This window comes from Ascaphus truei, chromosome 3 (genome assembly GCF_040206685.1).
Source record: "Ascaphus truei isolate aAscTru1 chromosome 3, aAscTru1.hap1, whole genome shotgun sequence".
In the NCBI taxonomy this organism is placed as follows: Eukaryota; Metazoa; Chordata; class Amphibia; order Anura; family Ascaphidae; genus Ascaphus; species Ascaphus truei.
In genome coordinates, this window is record NC_134485.1 from 2,745,157 (window position 1) to 2,767,906 (window position 22,750).

General features: G+C 47.0%; 1 protein-coding gene across 1 annotated transcript; it reads right to left on the bottom strand.

The window, feature by feature from the left end:
* Positions 1 to 287: 287 nt before the first annotated feature.
* Positions 288 to 11,902, bottom strand: LOC142490860 (olfactory receptor 51E1-like). The gene is made up of 2 exons (XM_075593280.1): positions 11,454 to 11,902; positions 288 to 2,389 (listed from the first exon to the last, which is right to left on the bottom strand). The coding sequence occupies exon 2, from the start codon at positions 2,344 to 2,346 to the stop codon at positions 1,372 to 1,374; it is 975 nt and encodes a 324-aa protein (XP_075449395.1). The 5' UTR covers positions 2,347 to 2,389; positions 11,454 to 11,902; the 3' UTR covers positions 288 to 1,371.
* Positions 11,903 to 22,750: the final 10,848 nt, after the last annotated feature.

Consider the following 22,750-nt stretch of genomic DNA (forward strand, 5'->3'; position numbering starts at 1 on the left):
ATATATTTGTAATTGAATAAATGAATTCATACTGTTATGCCACAATCAGCTGTGTCTGCTGTGGTTTTCTTAATCATTCAGCACGTATAAAGGGGCGTACTTTCGGTTTGTCCATTACTCCTTGAGAAAGCGCAGCATTTGCGTGAAACGCGCGGGAGGACTATTCTGTTCTGAATACCACCTATCAATGTTCTAATAAAGCCCTTCTCTAGTTTCCCACTACCTGGTGCCCTGTTTTTTCTACTGTGGATTTCTTGGGTACCGTGTGAGTGCCGTGGAATAGCGTCACAGTATTGCTGTTACCTTACGAGGAGTTGGACCTCTTGGTAACCATGATCCATCCTTTTCCCCTCCAGAGATTGTCCCACAACGTGTGCACTGGGCGAGCTGCCAAACTATGGATCAGTGAACAGGGGCCTCCAGTTATGGTTCTGCAGTTCTCAGAACTTATTGAGGTATATAGGGTCTATGGGACATATATATCAAGGCAAAAAACAGTGAAATTCTGGGGCAAAAGCAAAGAATGCAGCACATGCAGCAAAGAATGCAGCACATGCAGCAAAGAATGCAGCACATGCAGCAAAGAAGTCCTATTGATTTAAATTGGACTTTTTCTTTGAAACAGTATGCAGCAGATTTGGGGCCCCAGCGCTGCCTCACTTTTGCCTCAATACACATACACGCTACTGAGTTTAACATGTTCCTTTCTATGTACACAAAACCCGTGTTACGGGCTTCCGAGCAGCAGCTCTCAGTGGGATATTTAGGAATCGCTGTATCACTCAGTCTGTGCGGTGGGAATTGTCATTTTACTGCAGTCAGCACAACACACAAACAAAACATTCTAATGTATAAAAAATCAGCAGTAGCAGTCCGTGCCAGTCCTTCCCTCTCCCTGAATATGAAACAGTGACTATGGATAAGATCAATGTGCGTCCTGCATGTGTGTGACCTGAGGCATCGTCCGTAAACCTGTGAGAAGAGGTCTCGCCTTCAAAGGACAGGACCATGAGGCCATTACCTTCATCCTTATGTTATTCTCTTATATATCCGTGGAGAAATGTAAGTGTTTGTGCAGAACGAATCTGTTATCAGCGCAGTGTTTGTGCAGAACGAATCTCTGCTATCAGCGCAGTGTTTGTGAGGGAATTGGTTCCTGAGAAAACTGGTTTAATTGCAGCTTATGTGTTTAATTAAAGTAGAATAAAAATATGTATAACAGTCTAAAGACAGGACCCTTGGCCTATTAACTTATAATAGAAGGGAGCAAAGCTAAAATCAGTGGGAGGTTTGGGGGGCTTTTTCACCGATTGTGGCATTTGCAACTTATCTGAATGAATGGCCAGAAGACGTACTTCCCTAGATTTCAGGTCACCGGTCACTAGGTGTTATGACCTGTTTGATCTTGCTGCTGAATATTTTGCTCAGTTTCTTGCGAATCTGTTTGGTTTTAATGCCATAGATGATGGGGTTGATCACCGGCGGCACCAAGAGGTAAATATTGGCGAAAAGAATATGGAGGTTTGGGACCGCATTGGTGCCGAACCTGTGCACCACAGACAGGCCGATCAGGGGGATATAATATACCAGGACAGCACATATGTGGGCTGCGCAGGTGCTGAAGGCCTTGAGGTTGGCCTCTTCCACCACGCTGACCACTGTCTTAATGATCAACAAGTATGAGAAAGAAATGAAGAGCGAGTCAATCCCCATGACAGAGAGAATGGCAAACAGGCCGTAGACAATGTTAACCTTGATATCCGCACAAGCCAACTTCATGGCCTCCTGGTGTAAGCAGTAGGAATGGGTCAGGAGGTTGGTCCGGCAGAAGGGAAGCCTCTTGATAAGCAGGGGGATGGGGATCATAACCGCAGCGCCCCTGACTGCGATGACAATTCCAGTCTTGGTTATTGTTTCATTTGTTAAAATGGCAGAGTATCTCAGAGGGTGGCAGATGGCAACATAGCGATCGACCGCCATGGCCACCAGTGTTCCAGACTCCAGGGTCGAGAGGAAATGGATGAAGAACATCTGGACCAGGCACGTATTGAAAGCGATCTCTCTGGAGTCGAACCAGAAGATCCCCAGCATTTTGGGTACGGTGACAGTGGCTAAAAACAGATCGATGAAGGACAACATGGAGAGGAAAATGTACATGGGCTCGTGCAGGTCCTTCTCAGTCTTGATGATGTACAGGAGGGTGCAGTTTCCTACAAGAGCTACGATGTACATAAGGAGCAGGAGGAAGCCAATCCAGAAGTGGGCCCCTTCCAGTCCGGGAATCCCGCTGAGTATGAAGCTGCTGCTGCTGCCGCTGCTGCTGTTGGAGATATTAAATAAAGACATAACCTGTATCCAGCTATGAACCTCCTTAAGGAAAAGACATGTTCTGCAATAGAAATAAGACCATGCGGTTAAAGATGGCAGCACAGTTATTGGGCGCCATGTAACATATTTGCTGTACATTGAATACAGGTTAGGCATGAAAAGAACAGTTCTCCTACAAGCCAATCTTTGAACCTATTCTGTAATATACAGAAGAAGCTCCTGTAACAGTGAGCTGGAGACAAAGACACTGTTCCCTGTGCAAGACCTGATCATTTTGTTTAAACTTGTACAAAAACATTCCTTCCTCACCGCAGTGATTTATCAATATCACAGATTATAAGTACGGTACAGTCATCACTCTACAGGACATACATTTACTCCCTACTGTCCCTGGAGACACACACAGACACACACACACACACACACACACACACACACACACACACACACACACACACACACACACACACACACACACACACACACACACACACACACACACACACACACACACACACACACACACACACACTTTATAGCAGAAACTGTAGGCTGTAAGCTTTGTAAGGAGCAGGATGAGAGACAGCTGTGTATGGATGTATATCTTTATTTATATAGCGCCAAAAGTGTACTCAGCGCTTCACAATGAATACAGTATAGGGAATTATAATAATACAATAAGTGCAGCATAATCAGACAATAGGAAATGAAATCCCTGCCCCAAAGAGCTTACACTCTAAGAGGTATGTTGGGAGACTTGCTGAGACAGCAGGTGAGGGAGTAAGTGCAGTAGATGGCAGTGCTTGGTAGGAGTGACTGTGGGTGTGGGACAGTAGCTATGAGTGCAGGCTATTGGGATGCTTGATTTGTTAGACGTTTTAAGGTTAGTATTAAATTAGATTGATTAACACCATTAGCAGGAAAGAGGTGGCAGGGGGGCGTGGGTGACAGCAGGTGTGTATATGGCTGGGTTCAGGATTAGGAGAGATACCCAGCAGCAGGAAGGAGTAGATAGAGGTGTGTCACGGGGACCAGGACGTTTAACACTTTTATACCGGGATCATTCACCAGGCAAAACACAGGAGTGGAATAAATTGAGGTTTATTTGGGTAAACCCGCGTACACACAGTGAAGTACAAAGATACAGGTGTAGCCCCTTTCCCCCGTCACTAAGGGAACTACCAGTACTGCTGTTACCTGTTTGGCTACCAGAAGGGCTGAGGCTCTGCCTCTGTGAGCCTGGGGTGATCTCTTGTGCATTTCGATGCAGTGCCTCCACCTGAGAGGGAACCCTGCGTAACGGGATAGGCCCCTCACAGGAACAATACCAATAATAATCACACACAGGGCATATAATAACTGTCTTTACTGAACATAGGATATCAACCTGCACCCCACAGTATATAGCCCAACACACACAACCCCAATACACCAGATGAGTGTCCCCACATGTACATCGGGTGCTTGGCACCAATATTCTTGATGTCCTTCCCCAATGTCCGGGCCCACCCAAAAGTGTGTGGAATAGCGCTATCCCGTGAACTGTTGGTGCACTTAGGTGGGTACCGGCCCGGTGTCCAGCACCCGGGTATTGCCAAATAACAAACAGGGATCCGTCTGATCCAGCGATGTCGTCGTCCGCGAAGGCATCCGCCTCTACGTGGGGTGAACTCCCGCTGGAGGGTCTCACCTTTGAAAGTCTATTACTGTGACGGTCGTCTGGTCCCAGACCACAGGCCGCAATCACCGTGTGGCGTCTCACCGGTGCTATACTGGGGAAATGCCCCTAGCTATGGGCTTTCCCTGTAGCAACCACAACCTACCGTGAGTCAGGGCCTATCTGGGGCCTAAAGGGGGTATCTGGCCTAGTCTGGGAGCCACCTGCACCCAGACACTACCTTACCCCTCTGCGACCCTTCTGCGACTGGCATGGTCCCTCCTCAGGGCGCCAAATGTAGCAATGGCTTAGCCGGGATCCTGTGAGCCCCATTGGCTCCTGCGGCCCATGTGGTAGCAGCCATAGAGGCTGAAGGGAACTGTAGTTCCCCTGCGGGGCATATTAGAAGATGGCCGCCACACTTCTGCTTCAATGCGCATGCGATGGGTGTTCCAACATGGCCGCCGCAACTTGTGAGCTCACTGCGCATGCGCATGCGCAAAATGGGTGAAGCACATGCGCGCCTATCTAAGATGGCGGCCACCTCTGCGGAGCTCCGGCGGCCCGCTCGCCACCTATCTGCCTGCAGCAGTCTCACTTCCGCAGACCAGGAGGTAAGAGGGGGATCTGACTACACAGGGAATATACACACTTACTGGGGCGCTGGGGATGAAATCTGAGCTAAAATAGGTGCTGGGTGCTTGTTTCGGAAGGCCATTACCCTGACCGGATATCCATCCAGGCTTCCTGGTCCTCTTTCCGACTAAACTTTTTAACCGCGACCGCTACGTTCTAAAACGAGAACTTGGTTCTCGCGTCTGACTTAGCCCCAGCTGGGCGGGCTTTCTTAGCTACAAAAGTGAAGCCGGTTTCTCTGCTATTCGTAACAGAGCAACATTGAAAAGCCGCCTCTGCATCACTGTCCCAAGTCACAACTGTCAAGAGAGAGAGGATTTGACCCGGGATAAAAGGGGTTACACCCCATTTGGCCACCCTCTACTCTCACTTGGGAAGCAAGGGTTAACTGGACTGAGGTCCAGTAATGTGTTTTTGCCTTGCTTCAGCCATCCAACTCTTTATTCCCCTGTATAAATGTATTGTTTCTGTGCCAGTGTCTGCACCACACACTGGGGCTTAAGGGGTTAATGAGCTGCAGTTTAGGAAAATACAAATAGGTGTGGTGCCTTTTTAGAAATATCTGGGCTTCAACAGGCTTGATTGAAGTTGGGTGTGAAAAGTACAGAGGGGGTTTGGTGTATGTTAACACATATTGCTGGTAGAGACAGCTAGGCCCATGTCTGGGGCATTGGGTGTGAAATCTAGCACCTGTGATAAATGTTCTCTACACAGGAGTCCCTGCTTCAAAGGATTTATTGACCAGGGGTTATGGGGGCCGGGGGTGCGGTTACCCAAGGAGATATCAGAATGAGTGACCTTATTAAATATAAGAATATTATGAGATGCCATAATACCCAAAGTTGAGACTGAAAATTACTGAACTCAAGCAGAAAACCACATTATTTTGATGAAGCGGAGGGATTATACCTAGCAAGTAAATTGTGTAAAGCAAATAGAAGTTTTTACCTAGCAACTGCACATCCAGAATACCTAATGAGAGAGAATGCGTGCACAGCACTGCTGATATTGTAAAACTTTCCCAAGAAAAAGAAAAAGTCTACAGAGATGCCTGTGAGAGCTATGACCTCTACAAGCAAAGTATGCCCACCTGTAGGACTACCACAATTTGGGGTTCTAGCAAATACAGTGGCAACAGCTGCAATAGCGCCTCCTGAAGTCAGGAAGAAAATTACACCTGATAGCCCCAAAATGGAGGACAAGATGCAGTGTTCCTTTAATGAACCTTACCCAACGGAAGAGTGGCCCTTCCAGTCCAATAAAGAGGAAGACATCTCTTACGGGGAACCCAAACCGAGTCACACCCACAAAGCACCACAAGAATGGTGGGGGTGCCTGAACTCGGCATGAACCGAAAAGACCGCTCTCTATGATGACGAATATGATCGGCAGGAGAAAGAGCGGGAGCAGCAGAACACCAAATATTTCTGTCAGCTAACGCAACTGCAAGAAAAGCGTGGCATATATAATGAAGCCGCTGATGTATCAAATAAAGAAGGAGACTCCAGTATTCCTGATGGGACGGAGTCATCCATTTACCGTGGAAGGAACAGACACGTCCGCAGATCCTGTGGAGAAAAAGGGGGACCGAGTTGCCCTGCAGCCTAGAGAAAATGGAGAATTCGTCCCACGGATAACCGAATATCCAAAGGGCCCAAGGCAAAAGTCGTGTACCCCAAAGAAGTGTCTGTCCGGTGCCAACAGTGAGGAACCCTCAACCAACCATCCCAGGGAAGTGGAGCCAGAACCAGTGAATGTCGATCCCTTGACCAGCCCTGAAGATGCCCTGAGAAATGCCAGGCATGACTGTGATATGCTCCGTGAACAATTGAAACAAAAGATAGATGGTTACACAGAGCTACAGAAAAACAACGTGAAGCTACAGAAAGATGTGCTCATAATGTACTCTTTGGCCAGGACAGAATTGGATGATCTCAAGACTGAGCTAGATGCTGCAAACACTACAAAAGCAACCATGGTGGAAAAGCAGAGCCAATCCGATAAAATGATGGCTAAGATGAAGCGGAAGTATGAGGAAGTATGAGGAGGCACTGAAGGAGATTACAGTGTTTCAGCAAGAGGTTCGCGGTCTTCGCCTAGAACTGAATGCCTCACAACAAGAGGTCAACAGTGTCCGGACAGAGGAGGACGTAACCCAGAAGGAGGTTCATACACTCCGCAGAGCACTGGATGCCTCACACCACGAGATCGTCACCTGCCACACAAAACTGGAAGTCTCTAAAAAGGAACTTCACAGTCTCACTGAGGAGCTGGACATCTCTCAAAAAATTAACCTCAGTCTTAATATGAATCTCAAAATCTCCCTGAAGGAGCTTCAGACCCTCAACTTAGATATGGAAGTCTCCCGCCAGGAGACTGTCATTCTCAAAGCAGATGTGAATAAATGGAAGGAGGGATACATGGAGGCCCTGAAAATTACAGAGACTCCAAAAAGAGAAAACTTAAAACTGAAAGAAGAAAATTCTCATTTGACAGACCTCGTCAAGGAAAAGAATGAAAAGCTGCATGAGCTTAAAGAAATAAATAAACTTTTGGAAGATGAGAAGTTTGAAGCAGAGCACCAACTGCAGAACCAACTGCAAGGTCTGCGTACGCACCTCCAGAAGGCAGAGGAGAAGCAGCGAACTCTGCAGGATGACAATCTGCAGGCTGCTAAAGAAGTACAAGTGCTGCAGGAACGTCTGATTACCCAGTATGTCCCCGCAAAGCAGCATGAGAAACTGAAAGCTACCCTGAGCATCAACAAAGCATCGCTAGAGGCCAAGCTTAGAGCCCAGGTGACTCGGCACAAGAGGGAGCACAAGAAGGTCCAGAAACTGAGACAAGTAACTGTGGCCCGAGCAAAGAAATTCACAGTGCTTCACAATACAATGAAAATGTGGAAGCAAGCTCAGAGAAAGCAAAGTGTGCAGATAAATTCCCTGAGAAGAGACTTGCAAGACGCACTCAAAAAACAGGGATCTCTCGCGGATGAGATTACAGTTCTACAAGGACAAGTATTGACCCTGACCAAGCGTCAGTATCCCACAGCCACAAAAACCCATAAAGACAAGGGTACAGTGAGAGCTGGGAATACCGCTCGTCGGAAAAACAAGGTTGCAAAATTTGAACCACCTAAACAAGCACTAGCAAAACCTTCAGCCACCCAACAGGCAACAATAAAAGGTACACGTGCTGAATCAAAACCAGAAGAAACCTTAGCTGATGAAGCTGAAAAGATGGGACATTCTCTGGAAGTGTATGTGGAATTGCAACTCAATCCCAAAGAAGCTGAACTAGCAACTCCTAGCAATTGAGTGGAAAAAGTGCAGAGAGACAGCTTCAAGAGCGGAAAACTCAAAGGACTAAACTTAAACACTCTGCAACTGTTGCCATACAGTCTGCCTACAATAAGAGGAGCACCCGACACAAGGGAAATCTCATGACCCCGCATGCAGTAAAAAGACTATACTTGGAAAAAGTCCTCCTCGAGCAACTGAGCAGTGCTGATCTCAAGCACCTTCGGGAAGAGACACGAATTAACTGGAGAAAGGGCTCCAATCCCAGCGGGACTGAGGGTTCTCTTCCTCCATCCACTCCCATTCAAGTCACAGCGATACCTCGAATGAGAGTGGAAGGGTGGGCTTTGGCCGTGGCAAGCCCGAGCTTCCCACAAACAGTGGAGGTATGTAACAGGGGATTTATCCCTGTTCAGGAAATGTGCCTCTAATCCAGCAGTGTGGTGGTTAACTGCTGGTAGTCAATTAACCAACACCACCTGACTGATTATGTTTGTTAGAAAAGCCTGCCTTTGAGACAGGAAGTGAGATTGTTCCTGAGTCTCACAAGTTGTGGGACTGACCATAGGGACAGACATCTTGAGCCTACCAGAAGAGGCTGCCAGCAAGACACAGGGGAAAGTACTTCTAAACCTGGATCCTGACATTGCCTTATCGCCCAAAAGAACAAAGAAGCCTTCCCCTACTAGAAACAGATAAGACTTTCCTTTCTAAGACTTTCTGTATATCTGCACATATCAAGATATATGTTTGGGGCTGGGAGACATGCTAACCTAAAGGGAGTTGTGGACTGCATAGGTTTCACTAGAAATACTCCCAAGTGGAACAGAAGCTTTGTTTGACCCCTTATTTGCATACGTTTGGATGATTTTCTTGTGTTAAAGAAACAGGCGCAATAAAGGCCTTATTTAATTTCACCTTAAAAAAGTCTCCATTGCATACCTCTGCATATGTCCTCTTACAGTATGCCATTGGGGCCAGGTGCCTTATTTACTTTAATTTTTTCAAGCCACCTTTGAACTTCTTCCTCAGTTAACCAATTATGTGTTAACATATAGAGATTGTGGCTTTGTCCTGCGGCTCTACTATTGAAATTGATTCTTCCCTGGTAAACACAGAGGCAAAGAATTTGTTTAATACCTCTGCTTTTTCCTTACCTCCAATAATCTGCCTACCCATCTCACACTGAAAGGGTCCTATATTTTCTTTTCTCATTTTTTTGTTATTAAAGTACTTAAAGAACTTCTTAGGGTTGATCTTACTTTCTATTGCAATCCTTTTTCATTATCCATTTTGCTAATTTGATTGCCCTTTTGCAATTTTTGTTGCATTCCTTATAATTCTGATACGATGTCTCCGTCCCTTCTGATTTAAGGAATCTAAACGCCTTCCTCTTCTTGTCCATTTCCTCCCTACCTGTTTATTTAGCCACATTGGTTTTGACTTATTCTTTTATACTTATTACCCAAGGGTATACACTGATAAGTGTGCTTTTCTAACAATGTTTTAAAGACTGCCCATTTATCTTCTACTTTTTTTCCCTGCAAAAACATCATCCCAATGTATTACTTGTAGATTAGACCTCAATTTATTAAAATCTGCCTTTCTAAAGTTGAAGGTCTTTGTTGAACCCAAGAATAGAAGGAGAATGGTTTATAAACTGCTGTCCACCCATATATCCTTTGTCTTCGTTTGCTGATATGGTTACCTGATATCACCTGAATGATTTCCTCACTGCTGAAAGAAATGCTACATCATACTTCTCATTCCCCAACCCTTAAGTAAGTGTACTTCTTGTTTGTTACTGTATTATCTGTTGTGTTCACCTTTATTCTAAGGAATAAATACAATTTATTATATCTTAAGCCTCGTTCAGTTCAAACCCAATTATTTTTGTGTAATATTAATAAGCCTGTGGAAGCTATCGTCACAGGCGTATTAATATAACTGTATCTTGTCCAAGATCCGGAGGGGTAGCTGGCCTGGCATTCCATTTGCACATGTGGGGCCTCAGAAAGGAGACCCCAGAGTTCTACTGCACATGTGCCAGCTAGCAGGGGGGGCCTGTCCTAAAATGTGTTCCCCCATCCAAGACTGGCTGGAGATAATTGCAAACCAATCACAGCTTCTTAATGTTACAGATAGAGAGAGAAAAGGTTTATAACCTGCTGTTCCCCATCTATCCTTTGTCTTCATTTTTGGTCTTCGTTTGCTGAATGATTTCCTGATTGCTGAGAGAAATGCCATGCAATGTCTTGGGCTGATTGCTGGATGAAACTGCCAGTTCAGATGGGACTGTTTTCATTACTTTCATCTTTTACGTAAGTGTCTATATTTTGCCTGTTATTGTATAATCTGTTGTGTTCACCTTTATCAAGGAATAAATTATATTTATCATATCTTAAGTCTCGTCCCAGTTCAAACCCAGGTATATATATATTTATATATAGTTTTTTGGTGTACAATTACAGTCTGTCGCAAGCTCTCGTGACAGGCTTGTAATTAACAGTTATATTAATACGCCTGTGACGATAGCTTCCACAGGCTTATTAATATTACACAAAAATAATTGGGTTTGAACTGAACGAGGCTTAAGATATAATAAATTGTATTTATTCCTTAGAATAAAGGTGAACACAACAGATAATACAGTAACAAACAAGAAGTACACTTACTTAAGGGTTGGGGAATGAGAAGTATGATGTAGCATTTCTTTCAGCAGTGAGGAAATCATTCAGGTGATATCAGGTAACCACATCAGCAATTTCAAATTATCAAATTTTTGATAATTTATTTCAAATGAGAACATGTTATGATCACTGTTACCCAAATGTTCCAGGACTTGAATATTTGTTATTACTTCTACATTGCTATGACCAAATCTAGAACTGCCCCTCTCCTGGTTGTTTCCTCAATAATTTGGGTCATTTAATTGTCTTTAAGCACCCCCCATTGCCCCAGTCTATGTCTGGATAATTAAAATCCCCCATTATGCAAACATGAGAGCTAATTTTGATGCCTTATCTATTTGCAAAAGTATTTTAGCTTCCTCAATCTCACAGATATTTGGTAGTTTATAGCATATTCCCACAAACATTTTCTTTATACTTTTACCTCCACTGCTAATTTATATCCACAAGGTCTCTACATTTTCATTATTTCCTTCATAGACATCGTCCCTTATTATAGGCTTTAGATCCGGGTTAACATATAAACGTACCCCACCTCCTCTTCGATTTGCTCGACCCCACCCCACCCCACCCCACAGGGGCCATCCTCAGCTTCCCCCCCCCCCCATCTCACAGAGGCCTTCCTCAGTGCCCCTCTCCCCCCCCCCCCACATAACCACAGGGGGCATCCTCAGCCCTCCCTGATATGGTAACTAATAGGCCATGGAAGATATACCCCGGAAGTGCTTCCTGATGCTTCTTCTGTATGTACAAGATGCCTTGGGAAGGAGAGGAAATTCCCTGCATCTGCACAATACGTAATCACAGGCTGCGCAAAGCCTCCCGCATAATGCCCGTTTTTACCTTTTAGTTGAAAAACGTGGCAGTTCTTCATAGATAGACCTTGCAAGATATTGCTCGTTCTTTCTTCAGATTCCAGCAAATGCAGAGCTTTGCAACTCAATGTCCATGGAAGGCAGAAAGATAGTTGTGTGCAGGAGCCCCAGTGCAGCAGAAACTAAAAAGGAACGCCAGATAGCTGTATATGTTATTGTGTAAGGCTAGCCATGTATAAGCAGTATCACTGACATAACACGGGAGCAGCCAAGAATGAGCTACAATGTACAGTAGCAGAATAGAGAGAGTTATAGTATGTGTAGTGTCAGTGAGATACTGTGCGCAGTGCAATACACACTGTTACACAGCCGGGCACTGGGGCAGTGTGCTACAAACACAGCCCAGAGACGGAGCCGCTGCGTGTCTGGAAGCTAGGTGATTAGAAATGATCTGTATAAGGGATAGTCGTGCATGTCGTAAAGAGGGGGAAACAGGTTGAGTGATAGTTAGCTGCGTCGTGTTATAAAGTTATCTGAGCCGCGGCAATGATCACAATGACAGATAACTGTATGCTGTACGTTAGCATCGCAGAGAATGGGGAAGTTACAGAAGCAGAAGTAACTTGTGAGGATATAAAAATGCTGCACACACACAGAACATTCCCAGGGAATAAACACAGCTGGATGGAGCCCCAATCACTGACATGCTTCAGCACAAAAAAAAATACTTCAGTTCTTGTAAGTGTTGAAAGTGTCACGGTTGTGTGCTGAGAAGAAATACTGAGAACAAATACTGCTAAACACCATAAGTACCACTACATTTTTATTTATCCATGTAACAGGGGCTTATCACTGTGTGAGAAAAACGGTCTCTAAATCCAGCAGTGTGCTGGTTAATTGCACACAGGCAATCAACCAGACTCCACCTGGCTGATTAGAACTCTTAGAAAAAGCCTACAGTGAGAAACAGGATAGAGATTCCTTAGCTCACATTTGGGCTGACATAAAGAGATGGAGGACTTCAGAGATTTCCTTAGCCCACAGCTGGGCTGACCTGAGGAAAAGATGATGTCTTGATGCACACAGAAGGACTGTATGCTGACAGCAAGACAAGGGGACACAACCTCTATACCTGGACACAGAGAGTGTCATAGCACACAAGGGTGCTGACCCAAGAGAGCAGAGAGGCCTTCCCCTACAGCTACAACAGAAACAGATAAGAGACTTTCTTGTTGGACTGTTCTCCACTTTGGAGAAATAACTAAACCATTACTCCAGCCCTATCTAACTGGGTGGGTAGCTAGGTTGATTACCACCCCAAATAAATATATATATTTAAAGTGGAGTAGGCCTTTATATTGTTTATTTTGAATGTTTTGCTTTGTTAAAGGAACAGGCGCAATAAAGCCAGGATATAATTTCACCCTAAGCGGTCTCCATTAAATACCTCTTCACACATCTCTCACAGGCCTTATAACTTTTATTAATAAGCAGGTGTGCTACATTACCTGGGGCATCTCTCGCTCTTATACTGTAAGTAATAACCAGGGATAGCAACCATAGCGCTGCCTGAAGGCTTTGGATCCCACAGAAGTGGATGCTCTGGGGAAGTAATTTCGGTGGCACCGGGCACCTAGCTCTGTTGTAATTTTGTGCTGTGTCTGTCAGCTACGGCCGAAATACACACACTACAGCTACAACAGAAACAGATAAGGGACTTTTTTGTTGGATTGTTGTGTGTGTATATATATATATATATATATATATATATATATTTTTTTTTTTTTTTTTTTAAAGTTATTGTGGGTGAAAAAGGCGACAGAAAACCTCCACCGATAGCATATAGCCAATAAAGAATATCACTTGTGAGCACATTCACATGTCTTAGACAGGTATGCAACCCTGCCTTTCAACCATTATCACCTCGCATACAGTGCTTATATATGTAAAATATATATATATATTTATAAAATGGTATACAGTTCTTTCTCATGCTGGCAGTAAACCTGGTAAGTTGCAGGATTGCCAGCATCAATCATGGAGGTTTGCCCTCACACCCTGGTGAGGTGTCATATGTACACAAGGGGAGTGGTAACATGCTCTGTGTCCACTATTAGTGACACAAGAGGTGTGGCTATTTTCTAAGTCTATATAAGACACAGAACTGCTTAAAGTTAGTGTGTCTGTAGTTGTTCGAGAGTGTTAATCAAGAGATCAGTTATGATCCAGTTCTGGAGGTATGCAGCAGTTAAGGCTGTCAGATACAATTACTAGTTATCTACACTGTGATCAGGGACCTGACACAGGTGGTGATCTCCCTGAGGGTAGAGGTGACCCAACTCCATTGGGAGGGAAAGAACTTCTGAAAGGATGTACTTCACCAAAATGAGCGGCTAGGACAACCGCTGTGAGGGGAAGTCTGCATGATGATGTCAATAAAGATGCCCAGATTCACCAGACCCTTTCTGTGTATGTGTGGAGTCATTGCACAGAAGGAGGCACCACAGAGGAGGTCCTCAGACGACACATTCCCCTGCGGCCGCAGAGATCCTGATGAGGTGGAGGCGCTGCATCAGATGTGAGTAGGACTCTAAGCACACTACCTCAGATGCCTGTCTTGCTGATATCCCCATACCAACCAAGCGGGAGACTCAAGAGTCCTGTAAGCCAGCAGGTGCACCACATGCTATACATACATGTAATGGGGATAGTAGACCACAGGGGCCAATGTGAGATTGGGTGGCCTTGGAAAAACCGTTACATATATATATATTTAGGGTGTTAACCAGTTTAGCTACCCACCCAGTTAGATAGGACTGGAGTAATGGTTTAGTTATTTCTCCAAAGTGGAGTAGGCCTTTATTTTGTTTGTTTTGTATGTTTTGCCTTGTTACAGGAACAGGCGCAATAAAGCCAGGATTTAATTTAACCCTAATCGGTCTCCATTATCTGTACCTCTTCACACATCTTACACACGCACGCTCGCACGCAGATGCACACACATCTCTTGCAGATACACACACACATCTCTTGCAGATACACACACATTTCTTACAGATACACACACACACACATCTCTTACAGATACACACACACATCTTTTACAGATACACACACACACACACATCTCTTACAGATACATACACACACACCACACACACCACACACCACACACATCTCTTACAGACACACACATCTCTTACAGATACACACAAACACACACACACACACCTCTTACAGACACATACATCTCTTAAAGATACACACACACACCACACACATCTCTTACAGACACACACACACACACACACACACACACACACACACATCTCTTACAATCCACTTGTTCCACTTTCTTCTTTAAACATGTTTTTATGGCATTGATAGTCTGTATGACCCTTTCTGAAACAGAATTCTACGTGGTCGGAGTCACTAAGCGGTGATGTGTGGTCCCGGGGTCACTAAGCGGTGACGTGGGGTATCCCACCCTAAATAACTGCCGTTGACCCCACAGAGAATCCCGGTATATATACTTTGGCATATTGTTTATCCGGTTCAGGATTTCTTACAATGAGATATACTTCCTTTTCTATAGTGTATTGTACGTAATGTAAAACGTGTATAGAGACGTGATCCCAGCCAGAAACACAAGCCTTACAACTGGCATGCCAAATATTCCTGGCTCCCCACCTCCCAGAATCCTCCCCATGCAGGGCCTTCAAACTGAGTTCTGGATCATCTCACAGCAAGAAACTGTCTTGGTTTCTCACCTCCTTGTACACAATCCGTGGATTTATCTTCTCTCCTTCCATCACTCCCCTCTGACCAAAGCTGTCTCTTTTCTGACTCATGTGTCTCCACAGGGCTCTAATACCCCTTTTCATTCCCTGCACAAAGCTTTGCCTGGAATTTATTGGAGATTGTGACTAGAAGCAGTTAGGGAGGAGTAACATGGTGCACAGATTATAATGAGATGTATCACATTCTGCGTCTCTGTCCCAGCTTGCACCTTGGGGAGAGTCAGTAGGAGGAGTTGGGGAGATTTACATGGTGCACAGATTATAATGAGATGTATCACATTCTGCGTCTCTATCCCAGCATGCACCTTGGGGAGAGTCAGTAGGAGGAGTTAGGGAGGAGTAACATGGTGCACAGATTATAATGAGATGTGTCACATTCTGCGTCTCTGCCCCAGCTTGCACCTTGGGGAGAGTCAGTAGGAGGAGTTGGGGGGAGTTACATGCTGCACAGATTATAATGAGATGTATCACATTCTGCGTCTCTGTCCCAGCTTGCACCTTGGGGAGAGTCAGTAGGAGGAGTTGGGGAGAGTTACATGGTGCACAGATTATAATGAGATGTATCACATTCTGCGTCTCTGCCCCAGCTTGCACCTTGGGGAGAGTCAGTAGGAGGAGTTGGGGGGAGTTACATGGGGCACAGATTATAATGAGATGTATCACATTCTGCGTCTCTGTCCCAGCATGCACCTTGGGGAGAGTCAGTTGGAGGAGTTGGGTGAGTTACATGGTGCACAGATTATAATGAGATGTATCACATTCTGCGTCTCTGTCCCAGCTTGCACCTTGGGGAGAGTCAGTAGGAGGAGTTGGGGGAGTTACATGGGGCACAGATTATAATGAGATGTATCACATTCTGCGTCTCTGCCCCAGCTTGCACCTTGGGGAGAGTCAGTAGGAGGAGTTGGGGGGAGTTACATGGTGCACAGATTATAATGAGATATATCACATTCTGCGTCTCTGTCCCAGCTTGCACCTTGGGGAGAGTCAGTAGGAGGAGTTGGGGGGAGTTACATGGTGCACAGATTATAATGAGATGTATCACATTCTGCATCTCTGCCCCAGCTTGCACCTTGGGGAGAGTCAGTAGGAGGAGTTGGGGGGAGTTACATGGTGCACAGATTATAATGAGATGTATCACATTCTGCATCTCTGCCCCAGCTTTCACCTTGGGGAGAGTCAGTAGGAGGAGTTGGGGGGAGTTACATGGTGCACAGATTATAATGAGATGTATCACATTCTGCGTCTCTGTCCCAGTTTGCACCTTGGGGACAGTCAGTAGGAGATGTTGGGGGAGTTACATGGTGCACAGATTATAATGAGATGTATCACATTCTGCGTCTATGCCCCAGCTTGCACCTTGGGGAGAGTCAGTAGGAGGAGTTGGGGGGAGTTACATGGTGCACAGATTATAATGAGATGTATCACATTCTGCGTCTCTGCCCCAGCTTGCACCTTGGGGACAGTCAGTAGGAGATGTTGGGGGAGTTACATGGTGCACAGATTATAATGAGATGTATCACATTCTGCGTCTCTGCCCCAGCTTGCACCTTGGGGAGAGTCAGTAGGAGGAGTTGGGGGCAGTTACATGGTGCACAGATTATAATGAGATGTATCACATTCTGCGTCTCTGCCCCAGCTTGCACTTTGGGGAGTGTCAGTGGGAGGAGTTGGGGGAGTTACATGGTGCACAGATTATAATGATATGTATCACATTCTGCATCTCTGCCCCAGCTTGCACCTTGGGGAGAGTCAGTAGGAGGAGTTGGGGGCAGTTACATGGTGCACAGATTATAATGAGATGTATCACATTCTGCGTCTCTGCCCCAGCTTGCACCTTGGGGAGAGTCAGTAGGAGGAGTTGGGGGAGTTACATGGTGCACAGATTATAATGAGATGTATCACATTCTGCGTCTCTGTCCCAGCTTGCACCTTGGGGAGAGTCAGTAGGAGGAGTTGGGGGGAGTTACATGGTGCACAGATTATAATGAGATGTATCACATTCTGCGTCTCTGCCCCAGCTTGCACCTTGGGGAGAGTCAGTAGGAGGAGTTGGGGGAGTTACATGGTGCACAGATTATAATGAGATGTATCACATTCTGCGTCTCTGTCCCAGCTTGCACCTTGGGGAGAGTCAGTAGGAGGAGTTGGGGGAGTTACATGGGGCACAGATTATAATGAGATGTATCACATTCTGCATCTCTGCCCCAGCTTTCACCTTGGGGAGAGTCAGTAGGAGGAGTTGGGGGGAGTTACATGGTGCACAGATTATAATGAGATGTATCACATTCTGCGTCTCTGTCCCAGTTTGCACCTTGGGGACAGTCAGTAGGAGATGTTGGGGGAGTTACATGGTGCACAGATTATAATGAGATGTATCACATTCTGCGTCTATGCCCCAGCTTGCACCTTGGGGAGAGTCAGTAGGAGGAGTTGGGGGGAGTTACATGGTGCACAGATTATAATGAGATGTATCACATTCTGCGTCTCTGCCCCAGCTTGCACCTTGGGGACAGTCAGTAGGAGATGTTGGGGGAGTTACATGGTGCACAGATTATAATGAGATGTATCACATTCTGCGTCTCTGCCCCAGCTTGCACCTTGGGGAGAGTCAGTAGGAGGAGTTGGGGGCAGTTACATGGTGCACAGATTATAATGAGATGTATCACATTCTGCGTCTCTGCCCCAGCTTGCACTTTGGGGAGTGTCAGTGGGAGGAGTTGGGGGAGTTACATGGTGCACAGATTATAATGATATGTATCACATTCTGCATCTCTGCCCCAGCTTGCACCTTGGGGAGAGTCAGTAGGAGGAGTTGGGGGCAGTTACATGGTGCACAGATTATAATGAGATGTATCACATTCTGCGTCTCTGCCCCAGCTTGCACCTTGGGGAGAGTCAGTAGGAGGAGTTGGGGGAGTTACATGGTGCACAGATTATAATGAGATGTATCACATTCTGCGTCTCTGTCCCAGCTTGCACCTTGGGGAGAGTCAGTAGGAGGAGTTGGGGGGAGTTACATGGTGCACAGATTATAATGAGATGTATCACATTCTGCGTCTCTGCCCCAGCTTGCACCTTGGGGAGAGTCAGTAGGAGGAGTTGGGGGAGTTACATGGTGCACAGATTATAATGAGATGTATCACATTCTGCGTCTCTGTCCCAGCTTGCACCTTGGGGAGAGTCAGTAGGAGGAGTTGGGGGAGTTACATGGGGCACAGATTATAATGAGATGTATCACATTCTGCGTCTCTGTCCCAGCTTGCACCTTGGGGATAGTCAGTAGGAGGAGTTGGGGGGAGTTACATGGTGCACAGGTTATAATGAGATGTATCACATTCTGCGTCTCTGCCCCAGCTTGCACCTTGGGGAGAGTCGGTAGGAGGAGTTGGGGGAGTTACATGGGGCACAGATTATAATGAGATGTTTCACATTCTGCGTCTCTGTCCCAGCTTGCACCTTGGGGATAGTCAGTAGGAGGAGTTGGGGGGAGTTACATGGTGCACAGGTTATAATGAGATGTATCACATTCTGCGTCTCTGTCCCAGCTTGCACTTTGGGGAGAGTCAGTAGGAGGCGTTGGGGATAGTTTCATGGTGCACAGATTATTATTTAACCCCCATTACAACAGGATCTAATTAACAACTCCTTTGTACTGTACTGTATGTCTGACTAGAATAGGCAGAAATTGCCCTTAATTATTATTTAAGGGAGTGTGTTTAGAGTTGCAACCAGGTTCCCCCATTTGCTCCACTACCCCCGTTACCTCCGGTGATGGTGGGGGCTGCCGGAGCCAAGCGGCAGCCCCGCCGGCGTTCCTGGAGGGTGGGGGCCGAGCAGGGAGCACTCCGGTGCTCGGAAGGTCCCCGGCAGTTCTCGCATGCGCAAAGGAAGTGCGCACGAGGCGGCCATAGGGGAGAATAGCTCCCAAGAAGATACAGCCCCCAGGGTGCACAGGGGCAGAGTCAGGTGACGCCAGGTAGCCAATAGGGCTGTAGGATCTCCCTGCAGGGGAGATTGGATACATTTGGCGCGCTGAGCCCACGCTAGTTGGCGTCAGGAGCAGCTAGGGGAAGGAGGTAGGGTGCAGGAGTCAGTGACTCCCTGCACTAGGCCAGCAGCCCCCTAGGCCCCAGATAGCCCTGAGTCACCAGTAGTTGAGTGTTGTAGGGACAGGCCCCAGGTTAGGGACCCTGCCCCTTACTGCACAGAGTCAGTTAGGGACACAGCGGACGCGGCGCATGCATCCAGAGGTTTGGGCTCAGGCTGCTGCTGCAGCAGCCATCTGGGTGGGATCGCCCCGAATGGTTGTTTCAGGATTCGTCAGCCTTCGGATCCTTTGTGAAGCTCCTTGGCAGGCCCGGGCACTGGAGTGCTCAGCAGGTAACCATCAACAAGTGCACCAACGATCTTACATATATTATTATCACGGGACTAGTGGCTGCGCAGTCACACATCATCTCCCTTTAAGGGTGCGGGACATATTGTGTGGGGTTATTGGACATGGGGTGGGATCACCCGGTGTAGGTGGGAGCGTCCTGCGAGACGCAGTAGTCAGTGTCTCCTCTAGAGAGGGACACCTGTTGATTTATGAATAAGTACATGCTATGCAGTAAAGCCAGTTCTGTTTTACAACTGTTTGCTTAATGTGATTGTTGCCTGTGAGGGACTCCTCCCACTCCGTTGGGATCCCTCCCAGGTGGAGGCGTTGCACCATGAGATCGTATCATACGTATGTACCCCAGGCTCCCCAAGCAGAGGCTTAGGCTCCTGAGAGCCACACAGGTAACACAACAGGTAGTAGTGTCTGTATTCACAGGGAATACCCGTTACATTTGGAGGCGCTACTGAGTTAAGTCCTGGGGTACCCTACTCAGTAGTTAACGTAGTATCCTATCAGTCAGCATGTCTGCGCTCACGCCCAAACAAGTGGCCGACTGGGCCGAATAGCTAGGAGAGCTCCTGCGACACGTAGTCGCCGTACACGGGGTACCTGCCGATGTATCCATGTTTACTGTCTGCAGCGCAGTAAGGACATTACCTGGCCTGGCGGGCGCCCGCCTCATCAGCAAGCACTACAACATTGACCGGCAAGAGAACACCCTATTGCTGGCCACCGAACAAGCTATACCCCCTGATAGCGGCCCGCAAGTAGTGTATCTACCAGAGACTTTACCGCAAGGGTGCCCTCTAATTTACCCTGGAACCGTTTCCAGTCACGTAACTTCCCTTACCAGACACGCGGGTTGGGAAGACAAAGATATGGCCGCCAGTTCACCCATCAGATCAGACATATCTCTATCCTGAGTGACCTTCTCTTCTGATGCTAGGCAAGGGGCCACCAGCTGAGCCGTTAGCCCGCCAACATCACCGGTCCCTAACCGGTTTGTGAACAGCTTAACCCCAACCTCTACCAGTCAGGGAGCGGGGATTGCAAGTTCCTCAGACAGTGGCGGCTCCATGCTAGGAGTGACATTCCCGCAGCTTGTGGAAGCGATAACTACGTCCGCCCAAGCCCAAAATGACAGGAAGTTGAAGGCGTTTTCAGGAATGGTTCCTGTCCCCGCAGGCGAGGAAAACATTGAGTCTTGGAAGGAACACACCCTCAAGGTGATCGATGATTGGCCCTGCTGTGAAACGGTCAGACGTCAGAGAATCCTGGAAAGCCTCTGACCCCCGGCAGCCACCATGGTCAGTGCACAGCGTGACCAAGACCCTGATCTCTCTGCTCATCAGATGGTAGACTTGTTAGTCCAGATCTATGGCAAAGATAAAGAGGAGAGTGAGCTGTGGTTCAAATATTACAGTCTCCGACAGAAGGAGAAGGAAGACCTGTCAGACTTCCTTCATGGACATTTTGGGGATTGTCAAAGGGCATGAAGCCTATACCAAGCTGCATACAGTCACCAAGGTCAAAGATCCCCCTGCGAGTGACATCCTGGGAGTCTCCGCTTGCCGGATCAAGAAACAAATCAAAGAGGAAGAGGAGCCACCCAAGTCTCCCTCAATGAAAGGTCGGACTTCGGGGAGATCCTCCCCCACTTACCCAAGACGACTGTATCCTAAAGATATTGTCTGCTATGGCTGTGGACAGAAAGGCCATTTCCCCAGAGAGTGCCCTGATGGAGTCACCCAAGAAAAGAGAACGCCCAGTAAAGGAAGCCCGGCTAGGTCCATGATCTGTTGGATACAGACCACCGAAGCCAAGACATCCTAGGTCACCCCTGCGCCTCCCGAAGCTCCTACTGACCTAAGCCCAGACGATGGAACTCCGGCCGGAGATGGTTACTGTCAGGTAGGCCCCTCTGCCATGGTGCGTGTGATAGTTGAAGGGGTCTATGCCTCTTCTTTACTGGACACCGGGTCCCAAGTGACCATAATATACCGACAATTCTACGACCAACACCTTAAGCACTGTCCCCTGCGGTCGGCGGAACATATGAAGGTGAGGTGGTTGAGCAATGAAGATTACCCCATCGATGGGATTGTGAGAGTTCAACTGGAGATACTTCAATTGAATACCGGTAAGAAACATCCCATGCATGTGGAGGCAGTGGTATGCCCGAAGCCTCAAGGACAGTGTCAGTACCCGGTCATCTTGGGAACAAATACGGATATAGTGCGAGCTGTAATCAGGGCCTACCTGAAAGAGACCAATGAATTGCCAATGGCCAATCCACTCCTGGATCCTGTACTGAGAGAGGAGTGCAACCGAGTATATGCCTTAGAGCATCATGGGGACCTTTACAATCGTCAACGCGGACTGACGACCATTTTACCAGGGGGAGTGCAACACATGGCAGTCTGGTGCTGTTATCCGGATCGAGATGAGACCGATCATCTGTTCTCTCTGGAGAGTGCCCCTGAGGAAGAGACTCAGAGAGGGTATAGGGTAATACCCGAAGTGAGAGAGTGGACGACCCGAATTCCTCTACGAACCTACGTGTATGTTCAAAATATCTCTCCATTTCCGATGGACATTGATGTAGGACAAAGTCTGGGCAGCATATATCCCATCAGCCCGGTAGAAACAGTGCCCCAGGTGAACGCCGCTGCAGTGGGTGAGTAGTTAGTTGATCTGGACTTCAACTTCGGAGACTCGACGCTGCCAACTGAGTGGAAGGATCGACTGACGGCCAAGCTGAATGAGAGGAGGACGATATTCTCCACCAGCAAGATGGATGTGGGTCGCAGTCGCAGTGCCCAACACACTATTAGGTTGAGTGACGCCACTCCGTTCCTTGAACGCTCTTGTCGCATCGCCCCCAGGGATGTGGACGATGTAAGGAACGTCCTGAAGGAAATGGAGACCGCTGGGATATTGACGGAGTCTTGGAGTCCTTATGCATCACCCATAGTTGTGGTAAGGAAGAAGAATGGATCTGTAAGATTGTGCGTCGATTATCGAACTCTGAATAATCGTACGGTACCCGATCAATACAACCTTCCTCGCATTGAAGAAATCCTGAATGCTCTAACCGGGAGCCAATGGTTTAGTGTGCTCGACTTGCGATCTGGGTACTAC

Excerpts from the sequence above, each read along its gene's own strand:
- LOC142490860 (XM_075593280.1), bottom strand. The coding sequence starts at position 2,346 with ATGTCTTTATTTAATATCTCCAACAGCAGCAGCGGCAGCAGCAGCAGC.